The sequence below is a fragment of the Notolepis coatsorum genome, assembly GCF_963971535.1.
Source record: "Notolepis coatsorum genome assembly, chromosome: 4".
Taxonomy (NCBI): domain Eukaryota; kingdom Metazoa; phylum Chordata; class Actinopteri; order Aulopiformes; family Paralepididae; genus Notolepis; species Notolepis coatsorum.
Window position 1 is genome coordinate 119,521,650 of NC_140168.1, and position 17,708 is coordinate 119,539,357.

General features: G+C 43.2%; 2 protein-coding genes across 2 annotated transcripts in view; one reads left to right on the forward strand and one right to left on the reverse strand.

The window, feature by feature from the left end:
• Positions 1 to 17,708, reverse strand: part of slc12a6 (solute carrier family 12 member 6) — a 240,039-nt gene that overhangs the window by 79,660 nt on the left and 142,671 nt on the right. The window contains 3 exon segments of the mRNA XM_084312786.1: positions 8,326 to 8,490; positions 15,476 to 15,655; positions 17,527 to 17,651. Coding sequence (XP_084168912.1) covers positions 8,326 to 8,490; positions 15,476 to 15,655; positions 17,527 to 17,651 — 470 coding nt within the window.
• Positions 3,760 to 4,626, forward strand: LOC311227570 (spindlin-1-like; the record flags this gene model as incomplete). Its single annotated transcript, XM_084313291.1, has 1 exon — positions 3,760 to 4,626. One exon carries the CDS (start codon positions 3,760 to 3,762, stop codon positions 4,624 to 4,626), a length of 867 nt encoding a protein of 288 aa, XP_084169417.1.

Genomic DNA, 17,708 nt, shown 5'->3' on the forward strand with positions numbered 1-17,708 from the left:
ATCGGAGGACATCGTCCCCATAATGGTCAATAATACTCCACACAAAATTGCTCTCTATGCGGATGACCTGCTGATTTTCATGGACGACCCCTCCCGGTCGGCCACAAAATTATTGAGGATAATCGACGACTTTGGTAAATTGTCAGGCTTTAAGATTAACTGGAACAAATCAGCCTGCCTACCTCTTAATGAGCTGGCCAAGGCGGTACGACTACCAGCTGATATCCCCATAGTAGAACATTTTAAATACTTGGGCATAGAGATATTCCCCACGCTGAACCAAACTACTAAGTACAACTTCACGGGTACTTATGATAAAATACGCCAGGATCTAGACAGGTGGTCGTCCCTTCCTAACTCCTTACAAGCCCGGGCTTCCATAATCAAAATGAACATCCTGCCTAGGATACATTTTATTAGCTCAATGCTCCCCCTGCCCCCTCCAATAGACCACTGGCGCAAGGTACAATCGATGGTATCTAAGTTTATCTGGAATAACAAACGCCCGAGAATCAAAAGGGCTACTACTCAACGTAGAAAACAAGATGGGGGCCTCGCAATCCCTGATTTTAAACTTTATTTCTGGTCCTTTTCACTGAGACCTCTGATGTGCTGGCTAGACCCTGTAGAGGCTGTATCGTGGCGCTCCTTAGAAGCGACGGCGGTATCTCCGCTAAGATTGCAGGATGTAGTGTACTCCACTGTCTCTATTTCGAAATGCCGGCTGAGGTATGGACCGATCATAACTCACGTGATCCAAACGTGGCGTAATGTACAGAGGTCGTGTGGGGTTAAATGCCCATGGCACCTGGACTCTCCAATTTTTAATAACCAGCAATTATTTGTTGGGCACAAGCCGGTTAATATTCCTCAATGGCAAAGGAGGGGAGTGCATACTCTGGAGGATATTTATGATAAGAACGGCCTCCGTGCGTTTCAGGACTTAAGAGAATTTTATGATCTTCCCGGCGAGTCCTTCTTTCTTTACCTTCAACTAAGGTCAGCACTGAGGGCGCATGGCGTACCGTGGGCTCAAGCTTTGCACCCACACCCCTTCCTCAGGCTCATAGTGGACAGGACGACATCCAGAGGGTTTGTCTCAGACTTTTATACGCTCTTAATTCAATCCACGTATAAAAATGTATCATTGGATACAATCTGGCGTGTGGATATCCCGGAGTTGGACCCCGAGTTTGACTGGGATGATGTTTGGGCAAATGTGGCATTATCTTCCCGCAACCCCAATCACCAGCAAATTAATTTTAATTATATTCATAGGACCTATCTTACACCTAGGAAGCTATTTGCTATGGGACTGATAACCGACTCTCGGTGCACTTTGTGCTCTCAAAAGGCCACTGGCACTTATATGCATATGTATTGGGATTGCCCACCAGTGGCCCGTTTCTGGAGGTCAATAACGGACAAACTTTCAGATCTGTGTGGCTTAACTATCCCATTCACAGCTGTTACGCTACTCCTGAACGATATAACGACACTACCCGCGTCCGTACAACTGAAAAGGGTTGTCCTAGCGGGCGTCACAGCAGCGAAGAAGCTTATAGCAATGAGATGGAAGGAGCCTGAGAAGCTTACAATGATTAACTGGTCCCTAACTCTATTGGATGTGATTTATCTTGAGATATCCACGGCTCGGGTGATTGGGGTAGGGCAGGCTGGCATTGACCTGTGGTTCGCAGCAGCTGAGAAGGTAAAGACCGCCGTGTGCGGCTGAGCGGGGTTGGGGCGCTTGATCGGGGGGGTCCGGCGGTCTCTGGGGAGGGGGAGGAGGAAATGTCTTGTCTGTCTTGGTTTTTGTCTTGTCCTTCTTAACTTTGACTGGGGGGATTTTAGGGGGGGTTGATATTTAGCTATTCTGCGCTATATGTCAATTCACATGCCATCTCCCCAAGGGACTAATATTGGCAGACTGATTGGCCTGTCAACCAACTTGGAGGAAGATTTTCTTTCTTCTTACACTTTACCTTCTGCGAGTTTGGCAGTCTTGAACATGTGTAAGGGACCTAGGCTATCTACAGTAAATCTGCGGCAACACTCTCGTAAACAATCTTTTAAGTCACTCCACTTTGTAAAGGTGGGGAAAGGTTGGCATGTTTGAAGACCTTTTGTTATTGAAGTAGCCATCTATATTTGATAGGTTGGACGCTGTTTCTTTTTCTTTTTGTCTTATAATTTATTATTCTGTATTATTCTGTATTATTATTGGTTGTTATTCTCCTGTGAAGTTATGTTTTTTGTTACTGTGGTTATTGTGTTGTCTTGTTTCATGTAATTAATAATAAAAAAAAATTGATCAAAAAAAAAATAACTAACCTAATAAATGCTCTATGTTCCTATTTTATAAACTTTTAAAAACGCACTAACCTCACCACTGAGAAAGGGTGCCGTCTTGCTGGAATCTCATTATCTCACAAAGATTCCCGCTGGGGGAGTGAAGTTTACCAGGGTGGGGTATCCCACAGTTTTCAAGGTTTTGTGTAAAAAACAACAACCAGTTGATATTACGCTGTCAAGGTTTTGTGTTGCAACAACAACCAGTTGATATTGCAGTTTTCAAGGTTTTGTGTAACAAACAACAACCAGTTGATATTGCAGTTTTCAAGGTTTTGTGTAACAACAAAAACCAGTTGATATTGCAAAAGGTCGCGGTCAGAACAAATATACGATGTACATCGCTTGCTGTTTCCTGACAGAAGCCGACAGTTTTTCCTGACGTTTGTACTAAAACGAAATTTCAGACTCAGATAGACGTATCTGTTTAAAGTATCCGTGTACACGAAGAATTGGCTTTTGCACAAGTACGTGGCAAAAGCAGGGTAAAGATGCTTCAAACTCCTCCAGTGGAACCCTGTGCGACAAGAGATGTTCATTCAATTAAAGGGGCAACATCGTATTTAGTTTGATTACTGTTCAAAACGCAGAAAGCGGGAAGCGGGACTGTGACGTGAAAGGGAGCAGTGAACAAACGTTACGGGTGTGGTCGGTAGCGAGTGAATGTTTGATGCACGTTCCTTATTGGTCAGAGAAATGTGGTTTTCCAGCAAACGGCTCTTTCTCGTTAAATCAGATTGACACACCAGACATGAAATTAATGGAAGGAGGTGACAAATTGATGACAAACGGAAAAATTTTGACTCAAATACAGACATAAAAACTAATTAAAAAATTGTTTAAAAATATTTTGTTCTCTCATGGTGAGACTATCTGCCTATGCTTTGGACCTCAATAGAATAATATTAGATAGATTAAACATTGCTGGCGTTACAATTCATGTTCTTATCATGGTGTTGTTGTCACTGATATAATGCTGTATGCTTTTTATCTTTGGATCATTTTATTTTCTTGCTTACTCTGTGGTTTTGTTATTTTTTGTTTCTGTTTTCTGTCTAGTCTTTTTTAAGACAAGATTTGCTATTAAGGACACATGAATATGTCAGAATTTACACATAGCTACTAATTTAATTTACGGACGGGCGAAAAACAAATTATGAACGAAAATCAGACTACGCAGACAGGCACCTCATCTCTCTGTGACGTGTGTGGTAGAACAGACCCCGGCTTTGAGCAGGGACCCACAGAAACCGAGTTAAAATTAAGAAGATTAAACGCGCAATTAAAACGAGAGTTATCTGACAGAACCCGCGAGTTCATGAACATCGATGACGAACACTGGGAAGTGTTGGACAAGTTGTCACAGGTGCTCTTCCGGTTAATCCTGGCCTGCTGGAAACCACTCCGATGACACGGTGCAGAAAACGCAGCAGCAAGGAGCTGAGGCCCTCGACCCTCATCACCCCAGCCCCCGATCCCGACGACATGCTGGGCAGAAGGATCGCCCACGGGTGGCGGGAGGAAGGCAACGTGACCAAGTGGAAGGGCACGGTTCTGCAGCACCTCACGATAGCCGACAGCTGCCTCTACATGGTCAAGTACGACAAACGCGACTGCGTCTACGGCATCGAGCTGTTCAAAGACGAGCGCATGTCCAACCTGGAGGTGCTGGCGGAGAAAGTCGTGAACAATAAGATCAAGGTGCCCCCCGGGGTGGAGGAATTGGTGGGGCGAGCCGTGGACCACCTCTTCGAGGGAGAGGACGGGGAGAAGAACGCATGGAGGGGCATGGTCCTGTCCCACGCCCCCGTCATGACACAATGGTATTTCATCACCTACAAAAACGATCCGGTACTGTTCATGTACCAACTCTGGGACGACTACAAGGGCGGAGACCTCCGCATCCTGCCCGAGTCAGAATACAGACATCTGCTGCCAGAGGACGGAGAACCGGACGACGGAGTAGAGGGCCTGGTAGGGAGGAGAGTGAACTACCAGGACGGCACCGTGGGGAGGACCGGCTTGGTGATCTGCCAAGTCCCAGCCAAACCCACAGTATATTACATAATGTTCGACGGGGACTACCACATCTATGTCTACGACCTTGTGAACTCACATGGAGCCCCTGACCAATACGTCTACGACCTTGTGAACTCACATGAAACCACTGACCAAAAAGAAATGCTCTCCCACGCGCAAAACACACCGAAAGAACAATCTAGGAGGAAAAGAAAAGAACGGAAAATTCTCTACCACAACGAGACAAAGATTTGATAACCAAAGACTGTGGCCTGCCAAAGGTGGATTTCGTGGGGACAACAGAACATTTCGCTTGCCATGCCGGAGTGGGGGTCCGAGGGATGGATGGGACAGACGCACCGAGATCCGGCCTCCATCCACACAGGGAAGTAAAGCACACACACACACGTCCGGCTGCAGTAAAGAACAGCTTGTTGAATGGTTATAGCCTCTAACACAACAAAGCGCCTGATACAGTAGTAAATCGACACCGGCTGACCGACGCTATGCAAGATATAATTATTGTTTGTTACATGACAAAGTTTGAAAATGTCTTACGGAATAGTTATACAATCACTATATGATTTCATGAAGGTCATAGTATTTTCCTTTACAATATCACTATACAATCTATAAATGATTTAAATATTTTGCTCTGAAACATATCCTTTGAGTTTTATTTACCAACATCCATATATATATATATGTTATTGAAGCTATATACAAACTGACATTTTGACCGTTTATCAGGGGTGACCATAGCTTTTCCCACTCCAATCCCACCCGGCCAGAGGTTTTCCTGGGCCACGAGGGGCCAGCAGCACAGACAGACAGTGACCATGACCGGAGGCTGCAAACCTTTCTGACCGCACCACCAGCCTGTCCGGCGTGAGACGTGAGAAGCAGACCTGGCACACATCCCCCTCAACACGCTGACACCCCCCCTGGTAACTGTGTATTTTAGTGTGGTGTCCTATACACACACACCCCACCCCGACCCAGGAGGACATCCCCCCCGCTGATTGTTGTGCCCCCACCCTAGCTCTCTCTTTCTCTGATAGAACACTGAACAATTTTCTCTGATAACGCACGTTGAACAATTGGCTCACTCTCTGAACGCTGCTACGGAGCCTGGACACTTCGCCCGTGTTTTCTCTATAGCTCTGTCTCTCTCTCGCCTACCCATTCAGAGGAAACATGCATGGATGAAGTGGACAACCGCGGCTCCTGCTACACACAACTGTCACTGCTGATTTACTACCCCTGCATTGCAGAGTTTTATACATACATGTATGTATATTCTATTTCAAATTAGTTTGACGGCGCTTTTAATTGTCCGTTTCGCATTGTTATTTTTTTATATACAGAGAATTGCTTGGTTGCTAAGCCACTTATAAAAAGGGTGAAATAATTGTCATACAATATGCATTCAAAACGTGTCTGTAAGCATTATATCAGACGCCGCTTATTTTTACTTTTATACATATAACTATATACGCTGTGGACGATGTGTACCTCGTGCCTTAGTTGTCATGTTTTAATTTCCATTTGAATTTGGTGAGATTTAGCTTTGTTTTAGATGCCCCATTTGCCTTTTACTTTAATTACCTCTTACAGTTCTGTGTGACTGCTAATTTCTGTTTAGAGGCAATGTTTAGAGTCAATGCGATTTGTAGAGATCTTTTGTTTTACGTACTGTTTTATCTGAGATGTTCTTTTATTTCTGTATGCCTATGGAGTTATTTTTTTTGTATTTTATTATTACAATTTTTTCTAGCTATTTCCCTGCCACAACATTCTACCTCAAACTTACCTCATTTTTAATGACTGTGACTTATCTTTGGATATTGGAGACTATGTTTGATTGCGTTTGTCTTTATATGCTGTAGTTGATTAATCTTTAGGAACTATGTTTGAATTTTGATTTTTTTTTCCGCTGCTATGCTCACTCAAGTTCGATGTTATGTTCTTGGCATATTAATTCATATTTCGATCAAAAGGGTGAAATTGTAGTGGAATAATTGTGATCGCATATCAATTAATATGCTTGCTATACACACCTAAAGAACACATTGGCCTTGACACTAAACAATACTGTGTCTGCCTTCGTGACATCTTGGCTTCCTGTTTTATCATGTGACCTCGACACGACCACAGGGTCTGACTTCGTTTACATCACCTTGCCCATGTACCATATCTGGGACCTATCTGTTTACAATTCGTATGACACCTCAAATGAGATAAACCTTTGATATACAACTAAATACTGTGTCCATAATGACCGCATGGCCCATTGTAATGTCTGTGACCAAGGTCTGTTTTATATTCACATGTTAAACACATAATCACCTTTTGTTTCCAAAGGCCTGATATATGTCCCAAGAGTTTCAAACTGATGACACATTGCGACACAAAGGAGACAATTGACCCTTCTGTGGACTCACATTACAACACAAGGCAGACTTGACCTTCTTACAATCTCTGCCAGGCAGAAGCATTCTACGAAACCCGCTGACTATAAGTGTTTTTACGACCCTCCAACTGTCAAGTTCATAGCTTTCACATTTGGGCCACCTTCACTTCCTGAAAACACACACACATAGACACACACATAGACACCCACACACATAGACACGCACACACATGCATGTGCACGACAATTGACCCTTATGCGATCTCTGACAAACAGGGACTTCCTCTATGAAACTAACTGACTACAAGTGTTTTACGACATGTCGACTGTCTCAAGTTCACAGGTCAAGTGATGTTGCAAGACAATGCAACACCTCACTTCCTGAAAACACACACACACACACGCCCACGTATATGTAAGCACACACACATAGCCGTGCACACACGCACATACATACACAAGCGCACACATGCACGTGTAAGCATAGCACACACACACACACACACTTTCACTTCCTGAAGTCACACTCACACACACACACACTGTTGGAGAATGCTATATAAGTCCTGAAGCTCCATCTATCGTGGCACATGTTGGCATCTTGTTTTGCTTTACTGTCAGTGTGTGTCCAGTCATGTGTGACTGCTCAAATTAAACCCAACGAACGTCCATTTGTTTCCGTGTTAATCTTTATTTCAACAGCTACACTTAAATTTCCAATACAGCGTCCTGGGTTCTTTAAAGACTGAATTCAGCCAGGACCGCGGTTTAGCATCTCATCCAAAGGACGAGCTTAAAAAGCCCTTCAACAGTGTGTTAGCCTACATGTATTGACAGAATTGCGTCTCTGGGTCAGACTGTGCAAGAATGGCGCACCTCGTTGACTCGCCTGGACATGAGCAAGCAAGGAAACAAGGAAAGGTGACAAGGAAAGGTGTGTCCACTTTGTGACAAGAGGCAATGGGTTCATGGGAAATGTGGAAAAACACGACTTATAGTAATGCAATCATTACAAAGAGGCTATCGATGTTCTCTGCAGTAGCCTCTTTTATCTTTATGAACGGCAATTAATCAAAGCCGCGGAAATCAATAAAGACATTGATGTCCACAAAGAAACATTAGCATTAGAAACACCCTACATTGTAGCTGTAACAACTCTGGGGGAAATTATATTTCAAACGAGAATGCTTCTCTTTAGTTTTCATCTAAAGAGAGAAGCTTAGTCTTTAAATCAGAGGTGGGCAACCAGTGGATCTCAAAGGGCCCCTGGGTCGATCGCTGGACAAGCTGGAAAAGTCATCTATCAGTCGTCCAATCACACAGAATCGCTGGTTCAAACTTGAATCTGGGCGAATCCCTGTCCTCCTGTGTGGCTCTTTGACCCGCCTTCCTTTTTGGTGGGCTTTCACTGGGGTCCCCTGAATAATCCTGGGACTCATATGCAACTATCAGTCTAGTTTAACTGCAGTCTTTGCAAGTACAGGTACCCTTGAGTGTGCTGCATCCAACACACCACGAATAAGAGAAACAAGCGTGTGTACCTGTGACGGACGGGAAGAAGATGCCCACCAATAGCGTGAAGGCGGTGGTGATGTCGGCAAACACATAGGGCCGCTGATTGGTTGGCGGATGCGCCACGTGAGGCGAGGGGAGGGACCCTTTCTCCAGAACATCCCCTTTGCTGAGGTAGGTGCTCCAGAGGTTTTCTATTGAGACAAGACATTATTTAAACCCACCGTGACATCACAACATGCACGTGACATCACAACACACACCGTGACATCACAACACGCACTGTGACATCACAACCCGCACTGTGACATCACAACACGCACCGTGACATCACAACATGCACGTGCTTGCATATTTTAGGGAATATACAGGATCTACAGAGTATTGCTGCATTGTGCATGGCTTTTTGTCTGAATTGTGCATGGCTGTTCTTCATAACAAGGTTAGGGTTATCGAAGGCTATGTTCACACTGCAGACGAAAGTGGCTCAAATCTGATTCCTTTCTTTGCTCATATGTGATTTCTTTTTTTAAACAGCACAAATCACATGGATCAGCAGATACAGGTCTGATCTTTTGCAACGCAATGCAACCTCAGTCTGAACAGTCATGCGACTTTTACGCCACTCTAGATTGACATTTGTCACAATTATTTTACGTCCATCTTCTTTATTGTTCATTTGCGCATGCGGGTCAGTTCAGGAGCCTGACCAGTTCACGCAAAAAAAGCCAAACTGATGCAATCCGAGCAATAGATCAGAATTGAGCACTAAAGTCTGAAGCACACGGTGGGGTGGGCAAGCGACGTCGCCTGGCGATGCGATCGGCTGTCGCTCAACGACAATCGCAAAGCACCCCACACCACACACGACCATTCAGGTAAGTTAGTTAATATAGTAACTAGTAAGTAGGGATGCTCGATATTGGCTTTTTTACCGATACCGATATACTGATATTGTCCAACTCTTAATTTCCGATACCGATATCAACCGATATCACATTTTAATGCCGATATCGGCCGATAATATCGGTAGGCCGATAATATCGGACATAATTTCTATAGAAATGTACAAATTAATTTTTTTTTTAAATGTTTTAAAACCGATACCGATATTTTCCGATATCACATTTTAATGCCGATATCGGCCGATAATATCGGTAGGCCGATAATATCGGACATCCCTACTAGTAAGCTATACATTCACTACCACAGATTGGCCTGAAGATGTCCTCAGAGATCTACTATGACCACTGCTATGACAGCAGCGTTAATAACTTATTATTCAACTAACATTATTTATTTAAATTGTTCCTGTTAATTAACAATTAATGTTGGAGCCAGATTCAGTCCTTAATATTTATTTATTTATTTAGTTAAATATATGAAGCAATATTGTTTGGAAAACGATTTGAAATTAACTTGATTGATAACATCTTTTATTTGCTATGACTTGGATGCGTGTTGCTTCGACAACGTGGAGGCGTGTCTGGTCCAGCCCATTTTGAACCGGTAATTACAGCACCCGAGTGTGTGAACTCACTTTAACAATGGACTGGTGCGCTAGTAAAAAAAACACGACACTGGAATGCAAGGCACGCAGCCCACACGTTTTTTGACCGTCGCAAGCGCTCTGGATTTGGAACTTTAGAAATTGGAAACAGCCTACAGGACACCATGCAACGGGAAGCAGACTACAGAGAGTGGCCCGTTCAGCCGAGCGCACAATTGGAGGGGGGCTTCCCACTCTCCAGAACATTTACAACAAGCGGTGCATGGGTAAGGCTAAGAGAATTATTAAAGACTCCAGCCACCCAAACAACTGCCTCTTTGAACTGCTGGGGTCAGGCAAGCGATACCGGAGTCTCATGGCAAGCACAGAAAGACTCAGAAGAAGCTTCTATCCCCAGGCCATCAGGCTGCTCAACGAACAATAACACTATGCAACAACCATCAAATGCACTCACAGCACACACATCCACACGCACACACTCACTTTAAACAAACAACTCACTGCAGCACCCACTCTACACACTTTAGAACACCTAAACACACTATTTATTGGCAAAGAATTTGCACTACAACCCATACCTCAGTACACCTTACTGTAAATTGTACCTAAATTGTACCTCATCCCATTTCTGCTTTGCACTATATAGTAGATTGTATTGTGGCGATAAGAAAGTAGTGAGCCAGAGACGTAGGTCGAGTTGAGTACTTTACTTATCCTGCACATAGCATTTACAATAACAACCACCAGTCACCCGGAACCGGAAGTGGCATTTAACCTTTCCCCTAACCAGTACAACCCACACTCTTAAAGGCACAAGCCCACCTTGGTGAATGTCTCATAATATAGGTCACCACAGTATATTAGTATATTGCATAGTATATTGTATGGTAACTCAGTTACTTCTACTCTGCATTGAACATTGTACATATGTACATACTGAACACTTGTGTCTACGTACGTGACTTCTATTTTTTACTTGCTATACTTATTTTATTTTATACTTATCTTTTTTGTCTAGCACAGTCTCTGGAGCGTAACAGAAAGAAGCATTTTGTATAAAAGTATTCTGTACTTCTGTATGACAACTAATAAAGAAACTTGAAAGTTGTGAAAGTTGACGAGCAAAAACGAGAAGGAATCACACTTCAGAATGAACGGCCATGGATGAGGAAATGGATTTTGGAGCTTTTTTTTTTTTGCTCAGTTTACCCGGATCTCTCTCAAAGACTTCAGACTATGGATCCGCTGTGTTTTCCAGCTTATACCTATTTTCTTTTTTTTATATATTGCAACCACTACAGAAAAATGTGAGTACACAAGTTCAAGTTCAACTCAAGTTCAGACCTCTGTTACTCTATTTCATTAGCACTAAAAGTGATTTTCCTTTTTTGCATTAGTAACTTCAGAATGTTATCTTTCAAAAGAGGCCAGGCGCATGCATGTGCTATAAGTATAAAGTATAAAGCTAAGCTTTGCAAATAAAGTATGCAGTCCACAAGTTCAAGTAAAAGAAAATGGACACTTTTTTTGGGTCCTGTTAACTCATTGACCGCCGAGCCCCTTCCGGGAAATTAGGCCTAGTACACCAGCGCTTTAATCAATGGGAGGACTGGGATATTTGCGAGTGCTTAAAATATATCTTAAATTATGGCTATGGGTCTAATACACTCGTCGCTTATCAATGACTTGCTTGCAGTCAACATGTACGAAACGGATAGTTTTTTCATCCATACATTTCTGTTTTATACCGTTTTGAATATGAGTATAGTTTTGGAGATTTCTAGTAATTCCAGAGAAAGACGCGATAATAGCCCTTTAGTGGAATACACAAAACACGGTCATTTTTCGGCTGATTTATGAATCATTTTCAAATAAACGCTAGATTATCGATAGTATATGTGTCCTTATGCACGATACAGAAGTGGGCTGAAAATCGCTTATCCGTGCCTTGCTCAGCGCCAACGGCACACACACACACACACACACATACATACGTTGTGATCGCTGTGAAAAAAACATCTGATTAACCCAAGACTGGTAACATAGATTCCTTACCTCACATCTGGTGTTCTGCAAAAAGATTTATCCAATTCCTGATCGCCATTCCAAATATTGATCGCGTTTATTGATCCAACGTTATATCTCCAACACACATAATCCACGCTGCTCTGAGTGTCCCCAGTCCATCTGTTGTAACGATACTGCATGCCCGAGAAGAAAAACCTGGACCGGAGTTTTTTTTTATGCACATCCCCAGCCAATCCAATCCAATGATGTGCAATACCATCCGGGAGACGATAGGCGGCGGTATTTGTCCTTTTGCGAGCTCAGACCCATTCCCAACGATAACATCAGGTTGGATGGATGAAAATGAATGGATATCGCTAATAAAAGAAATAACAACCAAAACCTGACGATACTCGTGATTGGCGCTCAAGCGATGGCGAGTTAACCCGACTATCATGAATGAGTTAAGAGGCTAAACAAGTTTCCAAACGTGCATATTGCAGCTTTAATGCTCCACACTATGTGGCCTCTGTCACCCCCACCGCCCTCCCCGTCACATCTATTATTCATACACACCACCTACGCATTCTCGCTTTTCCAGACACTCAAACATCCACCCACCCACCAGCACACACACAAAAAACACATATTTCTCATGTCTTTATATATCTTTAGTCTATGGGCACAGGAAGCAGCATCTCCTCCAAATGACTGCCACGTGACTCTTGGCTTAGACACTCCTGCCACCTGCATCACATTTAATCTGTGGACATTACCTAGGCTTCCAAATATAAACACCAGCTATTTACACTTGTGCCCAAGCTGTGTAATAGCATCATTGAGCAGTTGGTACTTTAAAACCATGGTAAGTAATGCCTCCTCCAGACTGTAATCAAACACACACACACACTGGGGCTGGACGATTAACACTTTGAGTGCCAGCGACGAGATTTCTCGTTAGTTCATGCCAACCGTTGAGTGCCAGCCAACGAGAAATCTCGCTTTTAATCGTTATTTTTTTTATTATCGATTTCCATACATTTTTCATCAATATAGCCTCACGTTACCAGTGAGGATCTGTCTGAGCTCGAACAGGGAAAATGCCGCCCCCTATCATCTCTCCGGATGGTACTGCACCCCATTGGATTGGATTGAATGAAACGCATGGGGAAAAAATTGTCCGGATTCCACATTTTACTTGTCAGGCAAGTAACCGGAGACAATCCCACCATCAGAACAGCGTGGAATGTCTTTCGACCACCCAGCGTTGGATCTATAAACGCGATCGATATTTGGAATGGCCATCAGGAATTGGAATAATCTTTTTGGAGAACATCTGATCTGAGGTAAGGAATCTATTTTACCAGTATTGGGATAATCAGAGCTGTTTTCACCTATATATCAACGTGTCCCATATGTGTGTGTGTGGCTGTGAGTGTGTGTAGCTGATCAGGAAATAAGATAATGGATTTTTCAGCCCGCTTCTATAACGTGCATAAGTACACATATACTATCGATAATCTAGCATTTATTTGAAAACGATTCATAAATAGGCAGAAAAATTACAACGTGTTTTGTGTATTACAGTAAAGCGCGATTCCTGCAGAATCTTTTATTTTCTGAAAGTTTAAAAAAACGAATGTTTTTCAAAATGGTATAAAACGGAAATGAACCGATTAAAAAACAATCCGTTTCAACAATGTTGACTGCAAACAAGTCATTGATAAGCGACGGTCGTATTAGACACATAGCCATAATTTAAGATATAGTTTATGCGTTCACAAAATAAGAGTGCTCCGTCATTGAATAGAGCGGTGGCACGCAACAGGGTATATAGGACTGGCACGGCTGGCACGGAAAGTTTTAACCGAGTTTCAATAAAAACTACGATTTTGTCGTCCCACGATCATGAAAACAAGACAATCGAGATAAAACTATTATTGTGCCGCATGCCGCGCTGCTCTCATCTTGTCTTGCGTTGTAAATGCAGCGCACGCATCCTTCACAGCGGTGCACGCGTTGAAAGGGGAGGAGGGAGCCACGGCATGTATCTCCAGTTATTTTTAAGTGCTTTTGGTAAGACTTAATAATAATAATAATAATAATAATAATTCATTTAATTTATATAGCGCTTCTCAATGACCCGAAGTCGCTGAAAAGAAGTCGAGAAGTCATATGAAGTTCTCAAATCAATGAGTAATCCGGAAGGATGCGACCCTGCTGACCGGAGTGTTGGACGTCCCATGATGAAGACCGGGAGGATGCTACCCTCTGTGCGCCGCCCCTTTGCCTCAAATCCGCTATCAGCTCTATCTTTAATCTTTCAAAATGTTCAGTTGCTATCGCTATCAGCTCTATCTTTAATCTTTCAAAATGTTCAGTTGCTATCGCATGCACTTATGTGTTTCATTACACACATGAGTGCATGCTTACCAACTGTTCGCCTGGTTTACTGCAACACTACCATCACCGACATCTAAGAAGGGAGATTCCCCCTTGAATGGCCCTTCTAAGGTTTCTCTCCTCCACATTGCCTGTGGTGCATTTTTTCCTATTGCTAGGTTTTAGTGAGTTTTTCCTTACCTTCGCGCGGGGTATGTCTGGGAGTGTTGCATTTATTTTAAATCTTTTGGACTTTATGGTGTTCTTGTTTTGTTCTTGACTTATTGTGATGTTTCTTCTTGACTTGTTTAAAGAAGACGTGTCCCGCGCATGCGGACATTAACGTGTGTTGTCGGACCTTACAAATAAATTAGATTAGATTAGATTTGATAGTGTTTAATAATCGTGATTATGATTATTATGATTGTTGCCATACTCCAGCAGCCCTAACACACATTTGAATACTTTATTTGGTTCCACAAATTATATTACATAAACAGGGAACCAAATGTATCGGGGCCAAGCAGCACTGAACACTTAAGGGTACACATAGCACCTCCTTCTCCACGCGGCTAAGCTGCCAATCATAGCTGAGACAGAGCAATATTTGGCAATAATTTGCTTGGCTTTTCTCTTTGAAATTGCAGCAATTCTCAGACCGCTCATGGTGCATTTATATACATGGCCAAGACTTCAGAATATCAGAATATGAGTATATACACACTCTCACTCACACACACACACACACACACACACACACACACACACACACACACACACACACACACACACACACACACACACACACACACACACACACACACACACACACACACACAAGGCTGAGACCACTTATCGATATATCAATAATTATTGATAACTGCGTGATATCGATAAGTGGCGTCACATATCGATATATTTGCACAAAAAAGTTAAAACATCCCCATTTCATGTAAATTCAGTTGAATTGCAACTCTGCACTGTGCATTCAACATGCAGTGCACTCCTCCATCACATCCAGAGACCACGACTATAAAATGAGAAGGATCACTGTGGTCGTTTTGAACGGGGAAATCGTAACACTACAGATGGCGGCAACGACAAAGAAATGCCGCAAAATAAACATAATTTTGTTGTTTAAATAATATATATTTTTTCTTTTTTATACTAATAAAAATATCGATATTTATCGATAATTTGGTCTCCATTTATCGATTCTTCCAAATGGCATATGGTCTCAGCCTTACACACACACACCACACACACACAGCTCAGAGCACCTGCTATGATTCCGCTGGCCAGGCCGGGGATGCCGGCGATCTGGGTGAAGTTGCTGTGGGTGAAGTAGTCGTCGCAGGAGGCGTTGAGCCCGGGTCCCTGGCAGAACTGCTGCCACAGCCACGTGGTGTTCTCCACCAGGACCTGGCCGGGGTCCTGGGTCGGCAGCGCCGTGCCGTTCTCTGTTCGGAAGATCGACGACGACAAGGGGGTGGGGGGGGGGGAATAACAGTCGATCCGTGTTTAGAACAATTATCAAGCGGTCGACGTCTTCGCAATTGTGGTGGGAAAATAGCCCGAAGCTGAATAACTTACTCAGTCAAAAAGACAAAAAGAGACCTGGTTAATACAGTTTATTAACTCAGTCAAAGTATCAATACAAAAATAGTCAGAGTATGGCTGGATGACTCAACAAAGTGGCTAGCTAGGACACCCGGAATGAGAGACCCCCCACCGGATCTGGGAACATCTTTATACAAAACTGGAAATGGTGGGGGTCACTGGAATATTACATCTGGGAAGGTGAGACAGGAAGGAATGGGGGTAGGGATGTGGATAGGAAGGAAAGATGAAAGAGAGAGAGGGGAAGGAATGGGGGGAGGGATGATGGTAGGAAGGAAAGACGGGTGAGAGAGATCAAAGAGAGGGGGGGAAGGGAGTTTTATCTACCTCAATACCCGACATTTCTTATGGTGAAAGACGTGAGAAAACAAGGTGACCTTCCGCTGACCATGAAGATAAACATGGCAAACGATATGAACATCTAGAAACATCTAGACAGCGAGGGTGAGGTTGGCAGCATCTAGTTTTTGTGAGCAATGTTACTGTTCTTTAGTTACAGGAGAGCGGGCAGGCTACTGTACCCAGTATGTTTACTGTACGGAGACAGTAGGAAGGCAGTGAGCCCGTCCTAGCGTCCCAACGAGGTTCTGCTGGGATCTGATCCCAGGCCATGCAGGGGGTATATAGTGTAATATGTGGTAAAGAAAATGGTAGACATTCTTTTTTATATTTAGGTACTTACCTGGATAACACTATGAGCTTCATAGCTAACATAGAATACATCTTCAAGAAGGCTATGCAACGTTTGTATCTTCTAAGAAAGTTGAATTTTAAATTTTTTTATAAATGGAAATGTATGGTTGAAACATGAAAACGTTAAAACGCACACACACTAATAAGCATTGGAGGCTTTTAACCAGGGCCGGACTGGGGAAATCATTCAGGCCAGGAAATATAGTGCGAAATATAGCCCCAGTCAGGCCACTTTAGCGGGGGGGCTGGGGGTCCCCCACCAGGATTTTTTTGTTACAAAGACTTCATTTCCTGCATTCTGGTGCAGGATTTTTTTTATTTGTACCCTTTAAATGCCAGTGTTTGTGATGGCATCACAAATTATTGTTAAAAAACAGGCTAGCATATGTATGATTAGCAACAACACTGATTTTGATGGATTTTCTGTTTTTTTGTAATGTCAAATTGAAAGAAATACAATCTTTTATTCAACTTCAGCCCTGATCATAACACCACATATTCATTTTATAATTCTAACCCTTTAAATGCCAGTGTGTGTGATGGCATATAATTACAATATATCAAATGCAAAGTAGAACCACTGATTTAAAGCACCACACCATCTCTGGGCATATTGTCAGCAGCTGCTCAGCTGGTTGAATCACACATCAAATAATTTAAAGGAACACACCAACATTTGGGGAAATTAGCTTACCGTCTTATCCAGAGAGAGACAAGAAGAGATACCGTAGATAGTAGAATGGAAGCGGACATGACCAGTTAGCCTAGGCATTGTCCAACTAACACCTCTCCCGAAGGCTAACCGGTCATGTCCACTTCTATTCATTGTGCTAAGCTAGGCTAACATGCAGCCAGATAGCTTTCTACTGAACGCACAGAGAGGAAACTGGTATCTATCTTCTTGTCTCTCTCTGGAAATGTTGGCGTGTTCATTTAACTATATCAATAATACAAATTAAAAAGATCCTCTCCAAATATCGTTATTCCAGTCTGGCTTCACCAGGGAAAAGAGACCCACCGCCGGGGAAGGTGAGGTTGGCGTCCTCCCTTGCGACTGGTTCCCTGGGCTGCAGGGTGGTCTTGGCACAGTGGTTGTCGTGGAGAAAGTGGCCGTTGATGGTCCTGTTCCCCAGCATACACACCCTGTGGGGACAAAGGTAAGCGCATCCCGTTGGTCAGTCGGAGTGAGTGACGGTGACC